The 19119-nt window shown below is 39.1% G+C and overlaps 1 protein-coding gene across 1 annotated transcript in view; it reads left to right on the top strand.

The window, feature by feature from the left end:
• Window positions 1–311: 311 nt before the first annotated feature.
• Window positions 312–19119, top strand: part of ece1 (endothelin converting enzyme 1) — a 114427-nt gene continuing 95619 nt past the window's right edge. The window contains exon 1 of the mRNA XM_060910363.1: window positions 312–460. Coding sequence (XP_060766346.1) covers window positions 458–460 — 3 coding nt within the window. The 5' untranslated portion in view covers window positions 312–457. The remainder of the gene's footprint in view (window positions 461–19119) is intronic.

Genomic DNA, 19119 nt, shown 5'->3' with positions numbered 1-19119 from the left:
AGCATTTATTTTCTTATTCTTTTATTTTTGTTTTTATTTATTTTCTTATTTTTTATTTCTGCATTTATTTTCCCATTGTTTTTATTTTTATTCATTCTTTTATTCTTTTTTAACATTTATTTTCTTATTCTTTTGCAGTTTTTTTTTTCACGCCACTCCTGTGCCTCCATACTAAACAGTGCAAAGGCAACATGAGGAAATGTCACATGAACCCGTGAGTTTCAGCTACAAAAGCCCCGCCTCTTTACCAAAGGTGCTTCACGATTGGTCAGGAACGCTGCGGAGCTCCTTCTAAACGCGATTGGTTGAAAAAAGTTACTATAATAAACACCACAGAAAGCAAGCGATTTCGACAAATGGAGTAGTTTCTATCTGTTTATAATCGCTTATGACGTCCAGAATCATTTTATGAAGTCCAAGTGAACAGTTGCTCGAAGAGAAAGAAGTAAATATCACGATGGTAAGAGTCTCTCTCTCTCTCATTTATTTATGTATGGTATTTATACATACCTACTAGTGGATTCCAGGGCTTGATGCTTCTTTCTAAATAACTTAATTGAGCTGAATAGGAGAGAACTGTAAGGCATGGCAGTGTCCTGATGCAGTGAAGAAAGATCATGCCTGCTGGAATAAAGCCTTAGGGTACAGTGGCAGCACACAGGCATCATGACCTGTGTTTACTTACAATGCAACCATACTGAAATGTTTTTTGCCTTATTTTCTCCATTTAACATGAAAAGGCAATGTTTTACTTTTTACTGTATTTCTTATTTATGTTACACACATAATGTTCTAGTCCTAATGACCCAAGAATAAAACCGATTTGGAAAAAGTGGTGAAATACCAGTGGACCCATTTTACTTTTTTAATTATTTAAAGTGTAACCATACACGTTTTTTTTTTTTTTCAGCATTACATTTTGTGTGCTTGGCTCATTTTCAGTTGAACTTGAAAAGGAAATATTAACTTTTTTTAGTGCTGTTCCCCATTTTTATATTTCCATTACACAGGTTATGTTCTGGTCATGTTGGCCCACAAACAAAAATGGTGAAATAGTAATGGACATTAAATACACAGAAATCAAGAGACCCAACTGTACTTTTTCCTTGTCGCTGGGGTGGTACCATCTTGTATATGTACATGGTACCTTTCGTCTGTATCTTGGATGGATTTCTGTACGTGTTCTCCCCATGTCCTGTTGCGGTTTCCTTCTACCTTCCAAAATGTGCCAATAGATGCATTGGCTAAGATAATTTGCCTGTTTGGTTTCATGGTGCCCTGTGATCGACTGGCATCTCATCTTGGGATTGTTCCCGTTCTCGTACATAGTGTTCCTGGGATGGGCTCCAGATCCACTGTGACCCTGATGACAATAAGAGGTTACTGTTTGTGTGTGAGTGAAATGTGTCTTTAAACATGTATAATTAATTTTTTGACACCTTATTGGCCCTTAAGGACAACCACTAGCTTTTAAAGCATCTGAAAGCTAATACACAACATGCACTGCTAAAACATGCATACTAAGTCTAAAAAAATGTCCACCCGATGGTACCACCACAGTGCAAAGGAAAACATTATGTCCATGTTTTATTTTTACTTATAAATGATTACACACACTTGCTGGTAGGAGAATTGCCAGGTATGAGAAGAGTGTTTGTTTGTTTTATTGTTCCCCAAAAACATAGCTATATTCAAGGTTGGTCATTTCAAATATTATTTACTGTCTCAGCTGCCTAAAGTCAATACGACCTGTGAACCTTACATGCAAGTAATGAACAGAACACCGGGTTAAAGTTGCCTGATGGAATGTCTTCCTTTTTTTAAATAAAGTATTATATTTGAGCATATTTTCCCAATTTTATTTCCCAGAACTGTCATGCTTCACTGTAAACTGATAGAGATGTCTTCCTTCTTTTCTGTATTTTAGAGGATCCAAAATCATTTTCAGTTGTCCTACAAAATTGTTTGAAGTAAGAATGTTGATTCAGAGGTAGATTGTGTGGCTGTACCCTGTCTGAACATGGGTTAATCATTAAAACACACACACGCACACATTGAGGCAGGGAGTCGCATTGAGGCCAGCAGCAGACAGCTGGCCTGATCAGCCTCACATGATGAACTGTATGTTGTAAACTCAAGCCTTGAGACGAGTGTAAAATCTGATCCCTCTAATGGATAGAATAAAAACCCAGTAGGTCTACTGTACTGGTATATATGCTGGGGTTCATTGCATGTAGTACTTGTAACAGATATTGATGAGGAAGTGTATACTGCATTGGGCTTAATCAGTAGGTTAGTACACGGTCTATTAGTGATCAGAAGGCCTTTAAAAGGTTACTTTATGATTATTTTTTTTTCTGGTGATATGAACTTGAAGTGGAAACAGGTTTCATGGATTGTATTGTTCAGATGATGTAGATAATCAGGGCTTTTCACACAGTTCCTGGAAAAGTCCTGGATATGTGCTCATAGTTGTCCACCCTTTTATCACATGCAACGTACAGGATGTCATGAAGTTTTTCATGTGGTAAAATGAAGGGTTAATGCATCTCCAATTCTATATAACTGCATAAAAAAAATCTCCGAAGTATCTTATAGATTCATATATGAAAGGAAAACACCACCCACATTAAACATGTTTATATCGTAATATTTATGATGTGCTTAGTGATTCTGGTTCTAATTTACTGGGTGGTACAGTAATTTTGTTATTCCTTTGACGTGACAGGGGGACATTGTTATTGCAGTTATAATGGTGTTTAATGGTGCCTTCTGGTGCATTCTCAGCTAATAAATTGCTAACCATTTCCCTGTAAAAAAAAAAAAAGTGCAAAATATGAAATTTCCCTCCAGATGTATATGTGCTTGGTTTTCTCAGTTACCCTCTGTGGTATGCTGCCTGGCTCTGTAACATAATTACATGGTGTAACATAACTGCATACGCTATGATGTGGTCCGGCTCAGCCGATCAGAGCATGAGACTCGATCAACAAATATGGCGTTGCTGCTGGCAATCGAAGATAATTTTGTGGTGAAACAATTGGATTTGCAGCAAACTATGGACAGCAGAGATTATATAAATCACTTGAACATTGAAACTTGAACTGTTTGTTTGTTTTGTGTTTTTGTTTTTCCTTTTTTTTTTTTTTTTTAATCGAGCAGCTGGCACAGACTGTCTGTGTTGGCAGAGAAGGTCGCCAGTGCTTGTGGACATCTCTGAGCTTTTTGTTTAAATTTCTCTCTGAAATGGCAAGTCTTCACTTAGTCACTTCTGTCTTATTTGTTTGCTGTGTTGAGGTGAGGGTACTGGCATCAATCAGTAGCCTTAGACAGAAGATGAACTGTAGCGCCCCTGAGTCACTCCAACCAACAAAGGCTCTTTATTTACTTACTTTACATACATACATAGGTTCAAAATACTTATTTGTGCAATTTTTGGTATATTTGACCATCTCTGGTCAGAGGCATTTAAATATATAACAATAATGTGATTTTATAAGATCACTGATAACACTGAAAATGCATAAGTTGTTCTCTGTGGATGGACTGGAACTTTAGGACTCTTTTTAGCTTGACCAGTAAACCTGTACCCTTGAAAACAGGATTCATTACCATGTGAAACTGAAAACAATATGAAATGAGCTTGAAATCCTTACCTCATGTCCCCAGGCTGGAGATCTCTCTCTGTCATGATCAGGTCACACAGTCATTCTGGCTGAATGATCTCTTTCTTGCTTATGAGAGTCATTGTATTCCTGGGTTTATGTGAGAGTGAAGAGGGGTTTTTTTTGTTTTGTTTTTTTTGGTCTGGTAGCAACCAATATTATTGTGTTTATACCTCATGAACAAGAGTTCAAAGTCGTCCAACCACAGGTCTCCTGACACAACACATTTCTAAAATATTTTGTGGCATTCTTTTCTTTTAAACACACACTTGTCTTGTATTACTTATGAGGACTTTCCACTGATATAATTTATTAATGCAGCACCCACCCCCAAAACACACACACAGAGACAGACTTTACTCATTCTTGGCAGATGTTTGTATGCCACAAATAATCAGCTGGTTTACAGGATAAGTGATGAATTACTGATGCATGCTTGTGGTTTGCTGCCTTGTTGAATGACAGTAACTAAATCCAATTACTCTGGAACTGAGTCCATGGGCCAGGATGCAACACATCACAATCTAAAGCAGCTACAGTGTGGTTCATTCTGTCCATTTATACTAATCTGATATTTGCCTTCTAGTCCCAGAAGGTCCGTCATCAATTAGACTTGACCTGGGACCAAATTCTTAGAGAAAATACTGTTTGGGCCTTTCTTTTTTTAAGTTGAGACAGTCTAACCTCCTGTGCAGAGAATTGTGGTAGGGTAAAAAGTGCAAAATAGGTGCATACACTTTTTTTTTTTAAACTCCTGATATCTCAACTTTTCCAAAAGCAGCTAAAGTGTTTTCAATGCAATGTGAATGTACCAGCTTAAGTCGTTTATTTTTATAGCACTATTAACAGCAGACATTGTTGCAAAGCAGCTTGACAGAAAATTTAAAGACTTTTAAACATGAGCTAATTTTATCCCTAATCTATCCCCAATGAGCATGCCTGTGGCAATGGTGGCAAGCAAAAACTCTCTCAGACAACATGAGGAAGAAACTTCGGGAGGAACCAGACTCAAAAGGGAACCCATCCTCATTTGGGTGATAACCGACAACGTGATTATAAATAACTTGCTTCTATGACTGTGTCCTATATAGTCACAAAGTAACCGAGAAACTAGGAAATTCAATATAGTTTTAATATGAAGTTTTTGTTGATGTTATAAACTGTTCATTGATAGAAACTTGAGTGCAAAACTGTTCATGACAACTGCAGTCCTAAAGTTAGCAAGTTAACTGTAGTCCTCAGCCATAAAAGCATTACTGTAAGTGTCCAAAGCATCTTCCAAATGTGACTTTTGACTGCCCATATGGGGCCATCCTCCACAGGAGCAATTTGATGAGATTCCAGCCAGACATAGGGCATCAGGATGGATCAGGCAGGTCCGAGGAGCAGAAGAGGTCAGCATCTCGGTCTCAGGATTGACATGTAACTCAGAGGGACAGAGTGAAGGGGGGGGACCACAGGTTGTTAGGTATGCCTAATGTCACCTAATGAGAAAGAACAGTATATATTTTGCACTGAGTGTAAGCAGGGACTCTGGCAAAACTAACTATGACTGCATAACTAAAAGGGGAGAGCCAGAAGGTAACACAGGCATGAGGGCGCCCCTGTCATAAAGCAGCCAGCCACTACACTGTCAACAAACCCAAGAGAGCAAGTGAGCAGGGGCCTGACAGCATCTATACATCCCAGTTTACCAAAACACTCTATGCCCGAGGACCTTCCAGATCTACTCCTTTACCTAAAAAAAAAAAATATATATTAACAAAAGGCTTGACTAAACATATGTTTTCAGCCTAGATTTAAACACTGAGACTGTGTGTGAGTCCTGAACATTACTTGAAAGGCTGTTCCATAACTGTGGGACTTTGTAAGAAAAGTTTCTGCCCCCTGATGTAGCCTTTGCTGTACGAGGTACCAGCAGATAGCCTGCACCTTTTGATCTAAGTAGGCATGGCGGGTCATAAAGGACCAGAAGTTCGCTCGGGTACTATGGTGCGAGACCATTCAGTGCTTTAAAGGTCAATAGTAGTATTTTATAAATCGATATGAAATTTGATTGGGAGCCAGTGCAGTGTGGATAAGACAGGGGTGATATGGTCATACACTGTAAAAAAAAAAAAAATTAGTCAAGCCAATTTAAAAATGTAACGCAACCTGCTGCCAAAGGATTTTGAGTAATCTCAACTCCGGGCCAAATAGTTGTGCTGACTTGCTCTTTTAAGTCAACATAGATGAGTATTTTATGTTGACCTTACTTTATTTAGCAAGTTCAGTGCATTCAAATTGTGATTATTGAAATAAATTGAAATAATCATTCTAATTAACTTGGAAAAGCAAGTTGGCACAAAAAACATTATCATAAATTCTTTTTTTGTGCTTTTTCCACCTTTATTGGATAGGACCGTGTAGGGACAGGAAATGAGCCAGAGAGAGACAGGAAGGGATCGGGAAATTACCTCAGGTCGGAATTGAACCCGGGTCCCCGGATTTATGGCATGGCACCTGAGCCACGACACCCCAAAGTGTTCTTTTAAGTTCATATAGAAGAGTATTTTGTTGACTTGACTTGCCTTTAGAAGTTCAGTCCAACAAATTGTTTAGTTGAAATAAATTGAAATAATAATGCCAATTAACTTAGAAGAGCAAGTTGGCACATCATGGTTCTAAATTGAGTTTACTCAAAATCCTTTGGCAGCAGGTTGCGTTACATTCTTAAGTTGGCTTGACTTTTTTTTTTTTACAATGATTTAGTGTGCATTACATTTTTTTTTTTTTTTTGGTTAACACAAACCTCTCAACACTTATGTTCTACTTCGCTTTGCCTATTATTACACAAACAGAAACAAATACCGACATACAAGGAGGGAATTCCCTGGCCTCTGTTGAGGAAAGCTTAGTCTAGACTCCTATACAACATCTCGTGTCAGTTTCCACAGACTCTCACTCCACCCAACCGTTGAAACTTTCGAACTTGTGAAGTGCGCATGCGCAGTGGCATCGGTTAAGGGGCGTCAATCAGCACTTGAATATAGAAGTTCACTTAACTTAATTTTCCAATTCCTAAGAACTTGTGGCGAAGGAAGGTGTCGCAACTAATATATATATAATTATTTTTTAGTTACTTGAACAATTAGAAGGGAAATTTGTTCATTCAACTTAGAATCCTTTTTTCACTCAACAGTTTTGCAAGTTACATTTTTTACAGTGTATCTTCTAGCTCTAGTAAGGACACTTGCTGCTGCATTTTGAACTAACTGGAGCTTGTTCATGCACTTATTGGAACATCCAGACAGTAAGGCATTACAATAATCCAATCTAGAGGTAACAAAAGCATGAACTAGGTTTTTCTGCATCATGTATTGACATTTTATATCTCAGCAATATTTCTAAGATGAAAGAAAGCTACCTGGGTAATGTTATCAATATGAGTTTCAAATGAAAGACTAAAGTCAATGATCACACCGAGTAGGGATCGACCGATATGTTTTTTTTTTTCAGGGCCGATACCGATCCCGATTATTATGGAATTGGGATGCCGATAACCGATATGTGCAACAGATAAATGTAAACATTATAATTCACATGAAATTAAACATGGCACACACTGACACAGACCTTCATATCCATGAAATGTATGTTTAATTGTAAAATTGAACATGAAATTTTGTGCAGGGAGATGCCAGCAGCATTTGTACAATAAAGTCAAACATTAGTTAGAATAAAATGAGAAATAAAATAATATTCACCAATAAAAAAAAATAAATCACTCCCTACTATATTACAGCTCACCATTTTCAGTGGAAAATAAGTGAAAATACACTCTGGATTCTTTTACACTAAGAGCCAAGTAAGACTTACCAACTTCAAGTAGTTTTTAAATAACAAATCAAATGTAGGGAGCTGCCTGCAGCATTTTATAAAAAGGAAAATCAAACATAAAGTAGGCTATCACTCCCTATTATGTAACAATTTAACAAGTAACCATCTATGGCTCTGCTCCTTTAAGAGTATGTCGCTTTCCGAATCAGAAGCGCTAGCGAGGAGAATCACTTGCGCAAGAATTATAAATACTAGTGGAGTACATTACAGCGCAATGTGAAGTAGCATAAGAACATTTAAGTCAAGAGTTTAATTGATGTATTTCGTTCATTACCGTTTATCCAAGCAAGTGTGCATCCATGACACAGTTAATTACTGAGCCCACAACAAGCGTCCTGACAAACTCCCTACAGTATTACATAGCCTACTAGCACCATATCACACCTGGCTTGTTTGTTTAAATGTTCAAATAGCGCTTTATAAAGTTACCTAACATATACAAGTGCAATGCGCTTTTTGAGCACGAGTCACGTCATGAAGTTTACTCATCACCATAACAAATAGCCAGTAGGCTTGCGCTAGCCTACAGAACACAAACACTACGTTTTATTTTGTCTTCCCTTGACCACCTCTCTGTATGGCTGTCATTCTACTGTTCGAGTAGAACTACTGACACATTCACAACGTTTCCAGACGGGGATTTAAAAATGACTGTAGCCTACGTTATGCTGGGGACTGCTTACTATGGACCACATTACATGTAGTTTCAGCGAGACTAGTTGGTTGTAGGCTAATTCAAGTGCTTCCTTCTGTAAGCTAAGTTTGCCTGGCTACACAGATGCAAATGGACAATTTTAACGAGTAGTAGATGAAGAATGTAAACATATGATGTTGTGCTCTTGCAACTTGTGTGTTTGTGACTTATTGCGGCAAAAGCAGCGTGTCCTTACCTTGAAGTGGGATCTGCTTGTGCCCGAGTGCCCATACGGCCGCCTTGAAACAGTTCACAGCGGTTAGCTACGCGTGTTGATTGGCTGTATCCCTTGTGCCAAACAAATCAGATGTTGTGGTGGGTGGGACCGTGTTCTTGAACTCGGAGGCGAGTGCAGGAAAGGACGTGCAGTGACAGTCGCGTTAGGAACGAAAGGGCTGCAAAAAGGCATGTTATCGGCATATCGGTGGAAATTATGGCCGATACCGATAACCCTAAAAATGCAGAATATCAGCCCGATATATCGGCCAGGCCGATTATCGGTCGACCCCTACTTCAGGAAACTCTCCTTCCATGCTAATTTGAACACTACCAATTTTGTTTGATGCCATTTACGTTCTAATTTTTGAGTGGTCTGTTTTTAAGTGTGAGTGTAATCGTTATACCAGGGTGCTAATTTTTTTCTCTCATCATTTTCCTTTTAAGTGGAGCTACATTATAGCGGAACGTTGACTCTAAGCATTCAGTTGCCTGATCAAGTTCTGTGGGGGCTGACGGTGATCCAATCAAAGTTGAGAACTTTGGGAGATTATTTATAAAACTCTCTGTGCAGTAGTTGACGTGAATGTATGTTTAATACAGTCTTGTGGTGAGGTGCATATATTGTTGCTCAGACCTGTTTTGAATAAGATGAGATAATGATCTGAGAACTTCAGACTGTGGAAGTGTGACTATATTTTCTATATTTAACCCGAATGTTAGTATTAGATCGAGAGTGTGACCACCATTATGAGTAGGTCCTGTGACATTCTGATTAACCCCTACTGAAGCTAAAATGGACACGAACGCTGTCTTCAGGGTTATCGAAGTGAATATTAAAGTCATGTTATCACTTTAACATGCAGTGAACCATACAGGACAATGAAAAATTTCCCATTTGTGATTGTAAAATCCCAGTCTTGATTGTAGGTGCATATTTAATAATTTACCCTTTTTCCAGATTCTGCATAATTTTAATGGATCTGGAGGATGGATTGGGGTCAGAGAAAACCTGGGGCCACCAGTTGATCACCATAGGGTTTTTTTTTTTTGGTTATGATTCTATAAGCTTTCCACACCTGCATTTGGGGATTTTCTAACATTCCTCTCTTCAGAACCTCTCAAGTTCTGTCAGACTGAATGGGTAACATTCCTTATTTTTAGGTCTCTCCAGAGAACTTCAGTCACATTCAAGTCTGAGCTTCAGCTGGGCTGCTAAAAGACTTTCACGGATTTGTCCCACAGTGAATCCTGCGTGTCTTGGCTGTGTGTTTCACATCATTGTGTTGGATTGTGAACACTCTTGCCAGTCAGAGATCCTCTGTGCTCTGGTACAGGTTTTTCTTTAAGGCATGCTGCTGAAAAACATCACATGGTATGATGCTGCCCCACCTAGTTTTTCTTCATTAATCTGATAAACAATAACTTGATTTATTACAGGGGCAATATCATAGCTTGAGGTTAATCTGATGTATGATCATTGCTTGTTGAAAAGCTTTAATGTAACAAAATACTTTCTTACTGCACTATATTGATGTTGGTCTACTGACACAAAGCTTCTTAGACTCTGTAAAGTTCAGTGAGTGTGCTGGTTTGAAGCCAGATTAGCTGAGATCATGGAGCTACTTCTTGCTTGAACAGAGGGAGACAGCTGATTATAAACAGCATGATATGGAATATAAAGAAAATATTAAATGCTATCATATTAATGGAATTACTGTCCTAAAGAGACCACAAAGTCTGGTCTAATGCTTGTTAATTGATACTGATTAAAAAAAAAAAGCCTAACATTCTAAAATCAAACTGTTTAATCTTGTGACACTTCATAATAATAATAATAATAATAATAATCCTTATTGTAAATGCATTTTATAAAAAGTCATGATGAAAAGTTGAGTAAATGAAAGTAATGAAGAAATTATTCAGTGGTTTTTTTTTTAACTAAATTTAAAAAAATAAATTTAAGATGCACTGCATTGAATGTACTGTTTATTTAAAATTGTCATGTCTTGCATACAGAGGGATCAGGTTGAACTTTTTTAGAAGATACGCAAGCAAAAAGGACACAACAATTGGGTAGTACTCGTAACCAGAAGTGCTCAGAAGGTCAGATAATGACCCAACAGGCAAGAAGGCAGCAAATCTGAATGGTTTTGAACTTAGCACTGATGTTCAGTAAACAGGAATCCAAAACAATGGTTCAGTAATGTGAAAACAGACTGTCTGAGAATTTGTAAACTAACGTGAAACAGTCCAAGTTATAGAATTCATTTTGTTATTTGATTTGTTTTATTTTCCAACTGCAATTAATTAAGCAAAAAACAATGTGTGAGGGGTGTGTACCAGGGTTCATGTTGTTATCGTCACTGCCAAACCTGATCTGGGCTTGAGGCAAACTGTGTTTGGTTGACTTGGCCAGAATTGCAGCAGTAGGGTGGCCAGTTCGTTTCTGTGTGGGCGCACACACACACACACACCCCTATGGACAACTGGAGAAGAAACCCACATAGACACAAGGAGAACTCCGCACAGAAAGGCCCCTGTCAGCCACTGGGCTTGAACCTAGAACCTTCTTGCTGTGAGGTGATACCAGTAGTGCTCACCACCATGCTACCCAGAGTTAACCTAGTTAACAAAAATGAAGACTATCACTAAAACCAGTGACGAAAAAAAATGTTGGCTGAAATAAAATATAAAAATGACAGTTAAAAAAAAAAACTAAATTTAAAAACTACAGTGAGCAATGCAACACTAACTAAAACGAAATGGAAGCTGTCATGGAAGTCTAAACCTCAAAAGTAGCCAAACTTACAAGAAACAAGTCACCTTGAAGCACTTGTATAAAATAATTCAAGCACTGAGCAATATCCAGGATACACACTGAAGTCTAGATTTTCACCAGTCACTTTTAAACTCTCTGTCCAGCTACAAGGGACGCACCCCTAGAACCGCCCCAAAACAAAATGGTGGCTCCTATTATTGGGTTTCACGTGAGGTCACATCCGCCTCGTTAGTTATCCAAAACTTTAGTTGGTGGTCTACCAAAGCTCCGTTGACAAAGTATTTGTATGGAGAAGGTGCATTGCTTGCATGAAAAATGCCTTATGCTTGCATTGTTTTAGGTTGTTTGAATCGATCAAACCATGAAACCAATAAGTTTTTTTTTTTTTTTCAGGTTTTCCCTGTGAACTAATAAAAAAAGGGTGAATGAACACAGGATTTCACAGACATCGAGAAAGGTGGCTTTAGAACCTCTCACTGAAATTGAAGGGAGCAGAGTTGAAGCATGCTCGAGTTTGCAGTGATCACTTCGTGAAAGTTTTTTGTATATCCCTCTCAACTACGTCCTTAGTGTTTTCCAAGTACTTTTCTTGCTATGTGTCATTTGATGATACTTTTTTTTTAAAGTCACAAAGCGCTAAAGTCCCCAGCTGTTTCTTTGTTTACTCCTCACAAAGTATATCTGCATGAAGGTCGCGACAAAATTCTTACCCAGCCATATAATTACAATGCGCCATGATCATTTCTCCATCTTGTTTAACTAAGATCCAGGTCTTTAAAGGGGTTTCTGATGATCTTTGTGAATGATTTACCTGAGAGATAAGAGCCAACACAAGTGAGAATCAAGCGAACTGTTGTTTCTTTACACTTCAACTTGCAGCACTTCGTTGTAAAGACGCGAACGAAAAGCTTAAAAAATATACTTGCATGGGCAAAAACAATACAGGATTCATTCAGCAGCAACTTGATACCGAGGTCCTTTACCCAGCCACGTAAACAAGTTGTAAGCCTCCATACTCTTTCATCAGTTTTGCAGTGTAGAAGGATTTCTACAACACCCAGATAGTTCGAGGTGTCGGGGAACTCGACTGAAGGGTAGTTTTCAAGATCGTATGACAAATCTTTCTTTCACAGACTGTAGGGGTCTATTCCATTGGACATAGCAATCTTCTGAATATATATATATATATAAATAAAGCGAGCAGTGGCTTCTAGATTACGAGAGTACTCTGATAACTTATCGCTAGTTGTTTTGCACTACGGCAGCCGTTTAGACCACCAGCTCCTGTAAAACTGCTAAGAAAAGTCACATGACTGAAACCCAGCAATTAAAATCATTGCAATTTCTTTCTTTGAACACAGAATTGTGATTTGGCTGACCAGTGCAGGCTATAACTTCCTCTGTCTTTTTTTAAAATAAAACCGACCCACTCGTATTTCCCATCATATGACATCTTAAGGTTTTAACTACACACTGGCGATTCTGTGTTTACAGAGAAAAGTTGAGCATCACTCTCCATCCTGCATCCAGTCACTAAAAGAGGTCACTGCTGAAGAATGGAAAAAGATTGATGTTGCAAAATGTCACCAACTTGTTAATTACATGCCTAGAAGACTTGGTGTTGTCATTAAAAATCATGGAGGCCATACAAAGTACTAGATGTAGTAGTTTTTGGTGTGGGGTGTACTAACTTTTTCACCACCCTAATTTGAGTAAAACTGAAAAATGTTTATTTTAAAAACATTTTAAAAACTGAAAAAGTTTATATTATTAACCTTGCTTTCACGTTATAAGTTAAACAGATGTTATATTCACATGGATTAAAGTTTTCCGTCGCTACGACGGATTTCCATCAACTGGGAGCACTAAAGGTCAATAATGAGATTGATGCAGATCCAAGGAAGAAAAAAAAAGGGGGTAGGCCCATAGGTCTGACACTGATGTGATTTAGAACTTCACCAAGCTGCTGTGATTGCCTGTTGTTGAACCCTTTCTTGTGCTATGTTTGAGTATATGTAAAGGAATAAGTTGTTGTGCTAGATAGGCATAAATAAATACAGCCTCCGCTACTGTCTAGTCCCAGGGAGGCTAGGCGTAAGCAGCGAGCCGCGGTGCTCGGCTTGTTTCGTTTCTATCGGCGGCTCCAGCCCGACTTTGCACGCTCGTAACTCGGCCACTTGTTTAAACACTTGTTTAAGATGCCAAACTTGGCAGCCAGCGACCTCTGCCCTCTCCCCAACGAACCAGCGCTGCCAGGGCAGGCCAGCCCCGCGCCTCGGGACGCGATTCACCCCGAGGTGAGCCGCGGCGCTCCGCATCAGTTTCCTTTTAATGGCGGCTCCACTGATGAAACAATTTGGCTGTCCTACTACTAGGCAACTACTTGCCTACTACTAATACTAGGCCTATTGTAGTAGTAGTAATAATAATAATAATGATAATAATAATATTTGCCTATTGAAAGGTGATCAGGTAAAAAATCTAAACAGCCCTGTTGAAGCCGCAGCAAGACCTATGCTATTAAGCCTTTTGTAGGTTAAACAGGCTTCGGCAGACAATGTTCTGGAAAGGCTGTATTTTTCTTTGGTTTGATTAGCCTACGATTTAATCTTTAAACATTATGGTTTCAGCAGTTCGCTTAAACATTGGAGGCTGCAGAGTTGGGCTGCAAGATTTCCCGACACTTGTTTAAGATGCCAAACTTCATAGTAAGGAGAAAATAATTCCACAGTATTTAGTGCTTCATCAGTCTCAAAAATTAATAGTGAAGGACCAACGCGAATTAAGTCCCAAAAAAACATCTCGTAGGCCTATATTTTACATTTTCAAAAAAGTCCGGAATTGGAAGTCAGTCAGTGGAGTGTAATGAAGTGTCTCATTCACTAAGCACAAAAGGTCAGAAAACAGTGGAAGCCAATACTCCGAAGCTCAAAATTCAGGAAAGTGGCTCCAGTGTCGCAAGTGCACAAGAACAGTTATTTGAAAGTTAACCTAATGAATTTGTGCGTGCGCGTGCGTGCGATTTCATGAAGAACCGGGACAATTGGCATTCGGTGAAAGATTCACACCAATGACTCATTATATTCGCGCGCACCCTCTCGCCCACTGTTGCTTCGTTTTCCCGATTTACATGAGTGTCTGAAGATGGAGTTTTCAGAAATCTCCACTCTGCCTAGAGTTTGCGAAAGTAGCTGTTTTCAGTGACTGAAACCTCCATATACAGTACCAGTCAAAAGTTTGGAAACACCTTCAAATTCGATGTTTTTATTTTTAAATTTTTTTTCCTACGTTGTAAATGAATACTGAAGTCATCCAGACTATGCAGCAACACGTAAGGAATCATTTAGTAAACTTTAAAATGTTAATCAAACCAAAATATGTTTTAGATTTTAGATTCTTAAAGTAGGCACCTTTTGCTTTGATTACAGCTTTGCACACTCTTGACATTCTCTCAATCAGCTTCATGAGGTAATCACTCGAAATGGTTTCCAACAGCCTCGAAGGAGTTCCCAGAGGTGCTGAGCACTCATTGGCTGCTTTGCCTTCACTCTGCGGTCCAACTCATCCCAAACTTTTTCGGACTGACTGACCTTCATTTCTTAAAGTAATGATGGACTGTCATTTTTCTTTACTTAGTTGAGTAGTTCTTGGCATAATATGGATTAGAGCAGTACTCAAATAGGGCCATTCACTGTATACCAACTCTACCTCTTCACAACACAACTGATGGTCTCAAACACATTAAGAGGTCAAGAAATTCAAGAAATTAACTCTTGACAAGGCACAGCTGTAAACTGAAAGCCATTCCAGGTGACTACCTCGTAAAGCTGACTGAGAAAATGCCAAGATGTGCAAAGCTGTCATCTAAGCAAAAGGTGCCACTTTGAAGAATCTAAAACATAAAACATATTCTGGTGTGATTAACACTTTTTTTTTGTTTGTTTGTTTACCAAATAATTCCATATATATTTCTTCATAATGTCAATGACTGACTGACTTTTTAGTATTAATGTACAATTCAGAAAATTTTAAAATAATGAAAAACCACTGAATTGGAGGCGTTTCCAAACTTTTGACTGGTACTGTAGGTGTGAATGAGAGGTGCAACCGAATAAATAAATATGCGTCTTTTTTTATCTGGCTACATGTAGGCTATCACTGCGCAAAGCCTCTAATGTTGAAATGGTAGTAATATTTGTTAAAATAATAGTAGGCTAATTTCCACATTAATTAATTGGTAAAATGGCACAAGGGATGTGATGGGGGGATGGCCGTTTTATAAGGGGGATGATTTGAGATTTTTATTTCAGAAGGGGGATGCCTCCCCTCACATCCCCCCTCAACTCGAGTACTGCGTATAAGGCCATATTTCACCTGACATGGGCCCTTCGATTTCCATCACTAGAGCGTGTCAAATTACTTTCGGTTTTGCCAGCATGGACGTGCTTCTTTTAAATGAAGGCACAGATGTGTCAGACATTGACAAAACGGTAAAGAATAAGTGGAGATGGGCTTGGCGAAATGAAATGGGCGATAATGGCAAGCTCCTGCTGCTGTGCCAAGGAAAAAGAAACAAAAACAGGCATCAGGTGTTGCCAAACTAGATGCCTTTGGCTTCACTGCGAAGAAGCAGAAAAAGTGAACTTTCACTTTACTTTTCTTGTTTCCTGGCTTTATTTCAACAGATTTTCTTATTTTTCTTTCTGTTCCACTCTTTTGAAAGCATGGTTCAAGTTCGACTGCACTTGCACTTTTCTCTTAACCACTGTTGTGCATTACTAAAGTATTGTTGAAATAAATTTGCACTTTGTGCTGAAAACTTGATGTTTCATCATTTATAGCCAGTAATGACAATGGTAAAGTCTTGCCTTAGCTTTAGTCATTGTTAAAATTATGTAAATGTACTATAAGTAGGGGCCGAGGGGATAATGGACAACATGACATTTAAAATTTGACGCATCGCTGACGTGGTAGGGGCCAACGACATGGAGCTTTTTTTTTTTTTCAGTCAGATTTTTTTTTCCTTTAATCCATGTATTCAACTTTTGTCTTTTCAACATTTTGGAAATTGTGTTCATTGAGATATTGTTTAAAATGTTACTTTTCAAAGGGGGTGTACTCATTTACACTGAGCACTGTACAGGTTGCACACCTGACTTCCTCGAGGCATGGGAAGAATTGCGCCATTAGCCCATGGAAAGCATATGTCTGACGCGTGTGATCAGTGCGTGTTCACTGAGTGTGGAGTGTGTGAGACTTGCATTTTGCCAGTTTCCTGCACTCCGAGTTCGGACCGCACTTGTGAAGCGTGTGTGACGCGTGTGATTAGCACGTTACAATCACTCATAACTCGCGTGTGATGCAAGCCAGTAGTGGGTATAAAACCAGTGTGTCTGCATCATTCTGCATCTGTCTTTCAACTGAAGAACATTGGATATTTTGTGGGAAAAACATTTAAAAAATTTTCAGTTTAAAGTTTAGAAAATGGGACCCAAGAAGAAACGAGCAAAAGTGAAGTAACCCAGCTTGAAACAGCAAAGGGGGAGGAGGAGTTGGAATTTGATGATGGTAGCAGCACCGGCGAGCCCTGCGCAGACAGGGAGAAGTATGCCTTCAAGCCAGCAGAAGGCACAGCACCCCGCCAGAGGTATTTTCACAGGTAAATACACATGCTTTAAACATTCATTTCAGTATCTATGCTTATGTAATTAATATTATATATGCTGATTTTCATGCATGTTTCAGCTAACAACGCCCAGAAGTGAGGACATTGCAATCCCATCATCGCTGTCAGGCCATTGTGCCATGCTCAGTGATGAGGACAAGGACATCCCGACACCCTGTCCCACCACTCAGCAGGAGTAGGAGCAGGACAGCAGCTCGGAATCAAAGTGTGTTTCAGTGCTCAAACTGTTGGCCTATTTAGTTGGTTTTTTTTACAATGTAATAAAATGTGTTATTCTCTTATACGCATGGTAAATTAACATTATACTCAAATAAAAACAGCAAATGAGGTGGTCTTCTTCCTTTCTACAATGCTGCACACTACAAGATTGGTTCCTTGGTTCCTCCCCAAAATATATACCCAGGGTCTTGCCCCTCATGTCGCGTGCGTTGCATGCAGGTTGTGTGCGCTGCGAGCACACCACACATGGGGTAGAAAGTGAGATACACTTCTGTCTTGCGCGCCGCACAAATAGCAAGTGTGGAATATTTATGTAGTATTTCTGAGGCACGTCACTCATACAATGATCGTGCGTCATCGCAAAAAGCCCCTACTAGCTGCGCTGCTGACTTGGTTCAGGCGTACAAAAGGAGTACGGGTCCCGTACGTAGTGTATGCGTTCTTAATTTGTTGCAAGACCCGTTGAATTTGCATGTGCAGGACTAAAAGTCTCCACAGGCAGTCTGCGACCTGAACACACGCAAGTGTTGCGCAAGTCTCAAGCACGGGTTTGCCAATTTTTTTTACCATAGACTGCCTGTAGCAGCACGTACGGCGGGTTGTGAGTGAGGCTTAAAATATTTTATTGCGGTTTCTGGGGAGAGGTCCCACAGCATCAAAAGTCTGAGTCACAACTCTTCATCTTCACACAAAATTACCAGTCATAACATAATACAGCACTATCTAAAAATACCTCACTCAAGGTCAGAGGTGATCACTTATTTGCCAAGTGTGAACAAAACCCTCTATTTTCATTCAGATCATTTCAAGGACAAAATTCCTCCATTACCTGTAATATCATGCACGATAATGCAATCAGCATCTAGGTTCAGCAGGACCCTCAGTTAACTTTTAGAATTCTAAAACTAAAATTGTAGAAATGCTAAAAACACTGAAGTAGCATTTAAATTGAAGCAGTACAGAAATACATTCAGATTTTAATACTTCAACATTACTACATGTGAAGATGAGAAGATTCCATTAGTACATTGTCATCCAGACATCATCATCTAACTGAGACTCTCCTTCTGTCTCCACTTCAGAACAATCAGAATACATATCAGAGTCATAGTCACTCAAATCTCCAGACACTTCATCCACCAGTAACTTATCTGCCTCAAATATGGGCAAAACAGGCATTTGTCCGGACACGGGCTCATTTTTGGTCTTTGTCACTAGTGACGTAAAGGCAGGTACCACACTACTAAACCCAATATATTTAAAGTGATCAAAACTGTTATCCTTATTTTTGCTAACACAGCTTCCCATTTTCCCAAAGCCATGTCAAACCGGTCCCAAGCATGTTGGTCATGTCCTGCGTTTTGTCACCTCGGTGCTGCAATTAGTTATGGCTTCTATGAACAAACCTCCCGGAGCTGTATTATTGTACAACATTTGATCCCCAAACATTACACAAACTCCTCCTTTTTCAGCTAACAACCAATCTTGAGCCTGTCTATTTTGCCATGTCATCTTGCTAGTAGCATCTAATTGCTCTCCCAATGCATTAAGAGCAGAATCTGTGTAATTAATGAATCTCTGCTGGTTATAGTAAATGTAATTAATCCGCTCTACGTTCTGTAGGCCATATAAAGATAGGCTCAAGTCCTGCTAAAATCTCACTTCTAGCCTTAAATTCCTCTGGAATGTCCCTTGGTTGACCTATTGTATCCAAATAAATTTTAGGATCTGGTTTATAGTCTCCCTTTCATCGCCTTGGCTTAGTTTTCGTCAGCTCCTCTGAATCCTTTTCCCAGTTAAGAATTGAAACCCTTTGTACACCTCTGATTCGTGCACAAACTCCCTTCCAATCTATTGGCAGAATTGCTCCAAGTTTCCTCCCCTCACACAAACAGTAAAAGTCTGCTATTACTTTGGTCTGCTCTATATAGGGATGTACTAATGGTAAAACCCAATTCTGTTTTTACTGTCTTCTTCT

The sequence above is a fragment of the Neoarius graeffei genome, chromosome 26, assembly GCF_027579695.1.
Source record: "Neoarius graeffei isolate fNeoGra1 chromosome 26, fNeoGra1.pri, whole genome shotgun sequence".
In the NCBI taxonomy this organism is placed as follows: Eukaryota; Metazoa; Chordata; class Actinopteri; order Siluriformes; family Ariidae; genus Neoarius; species Neoarius graeffei.
This window is presented reverse-complemented; position numbering and strand designations above follow the sequence as displayed.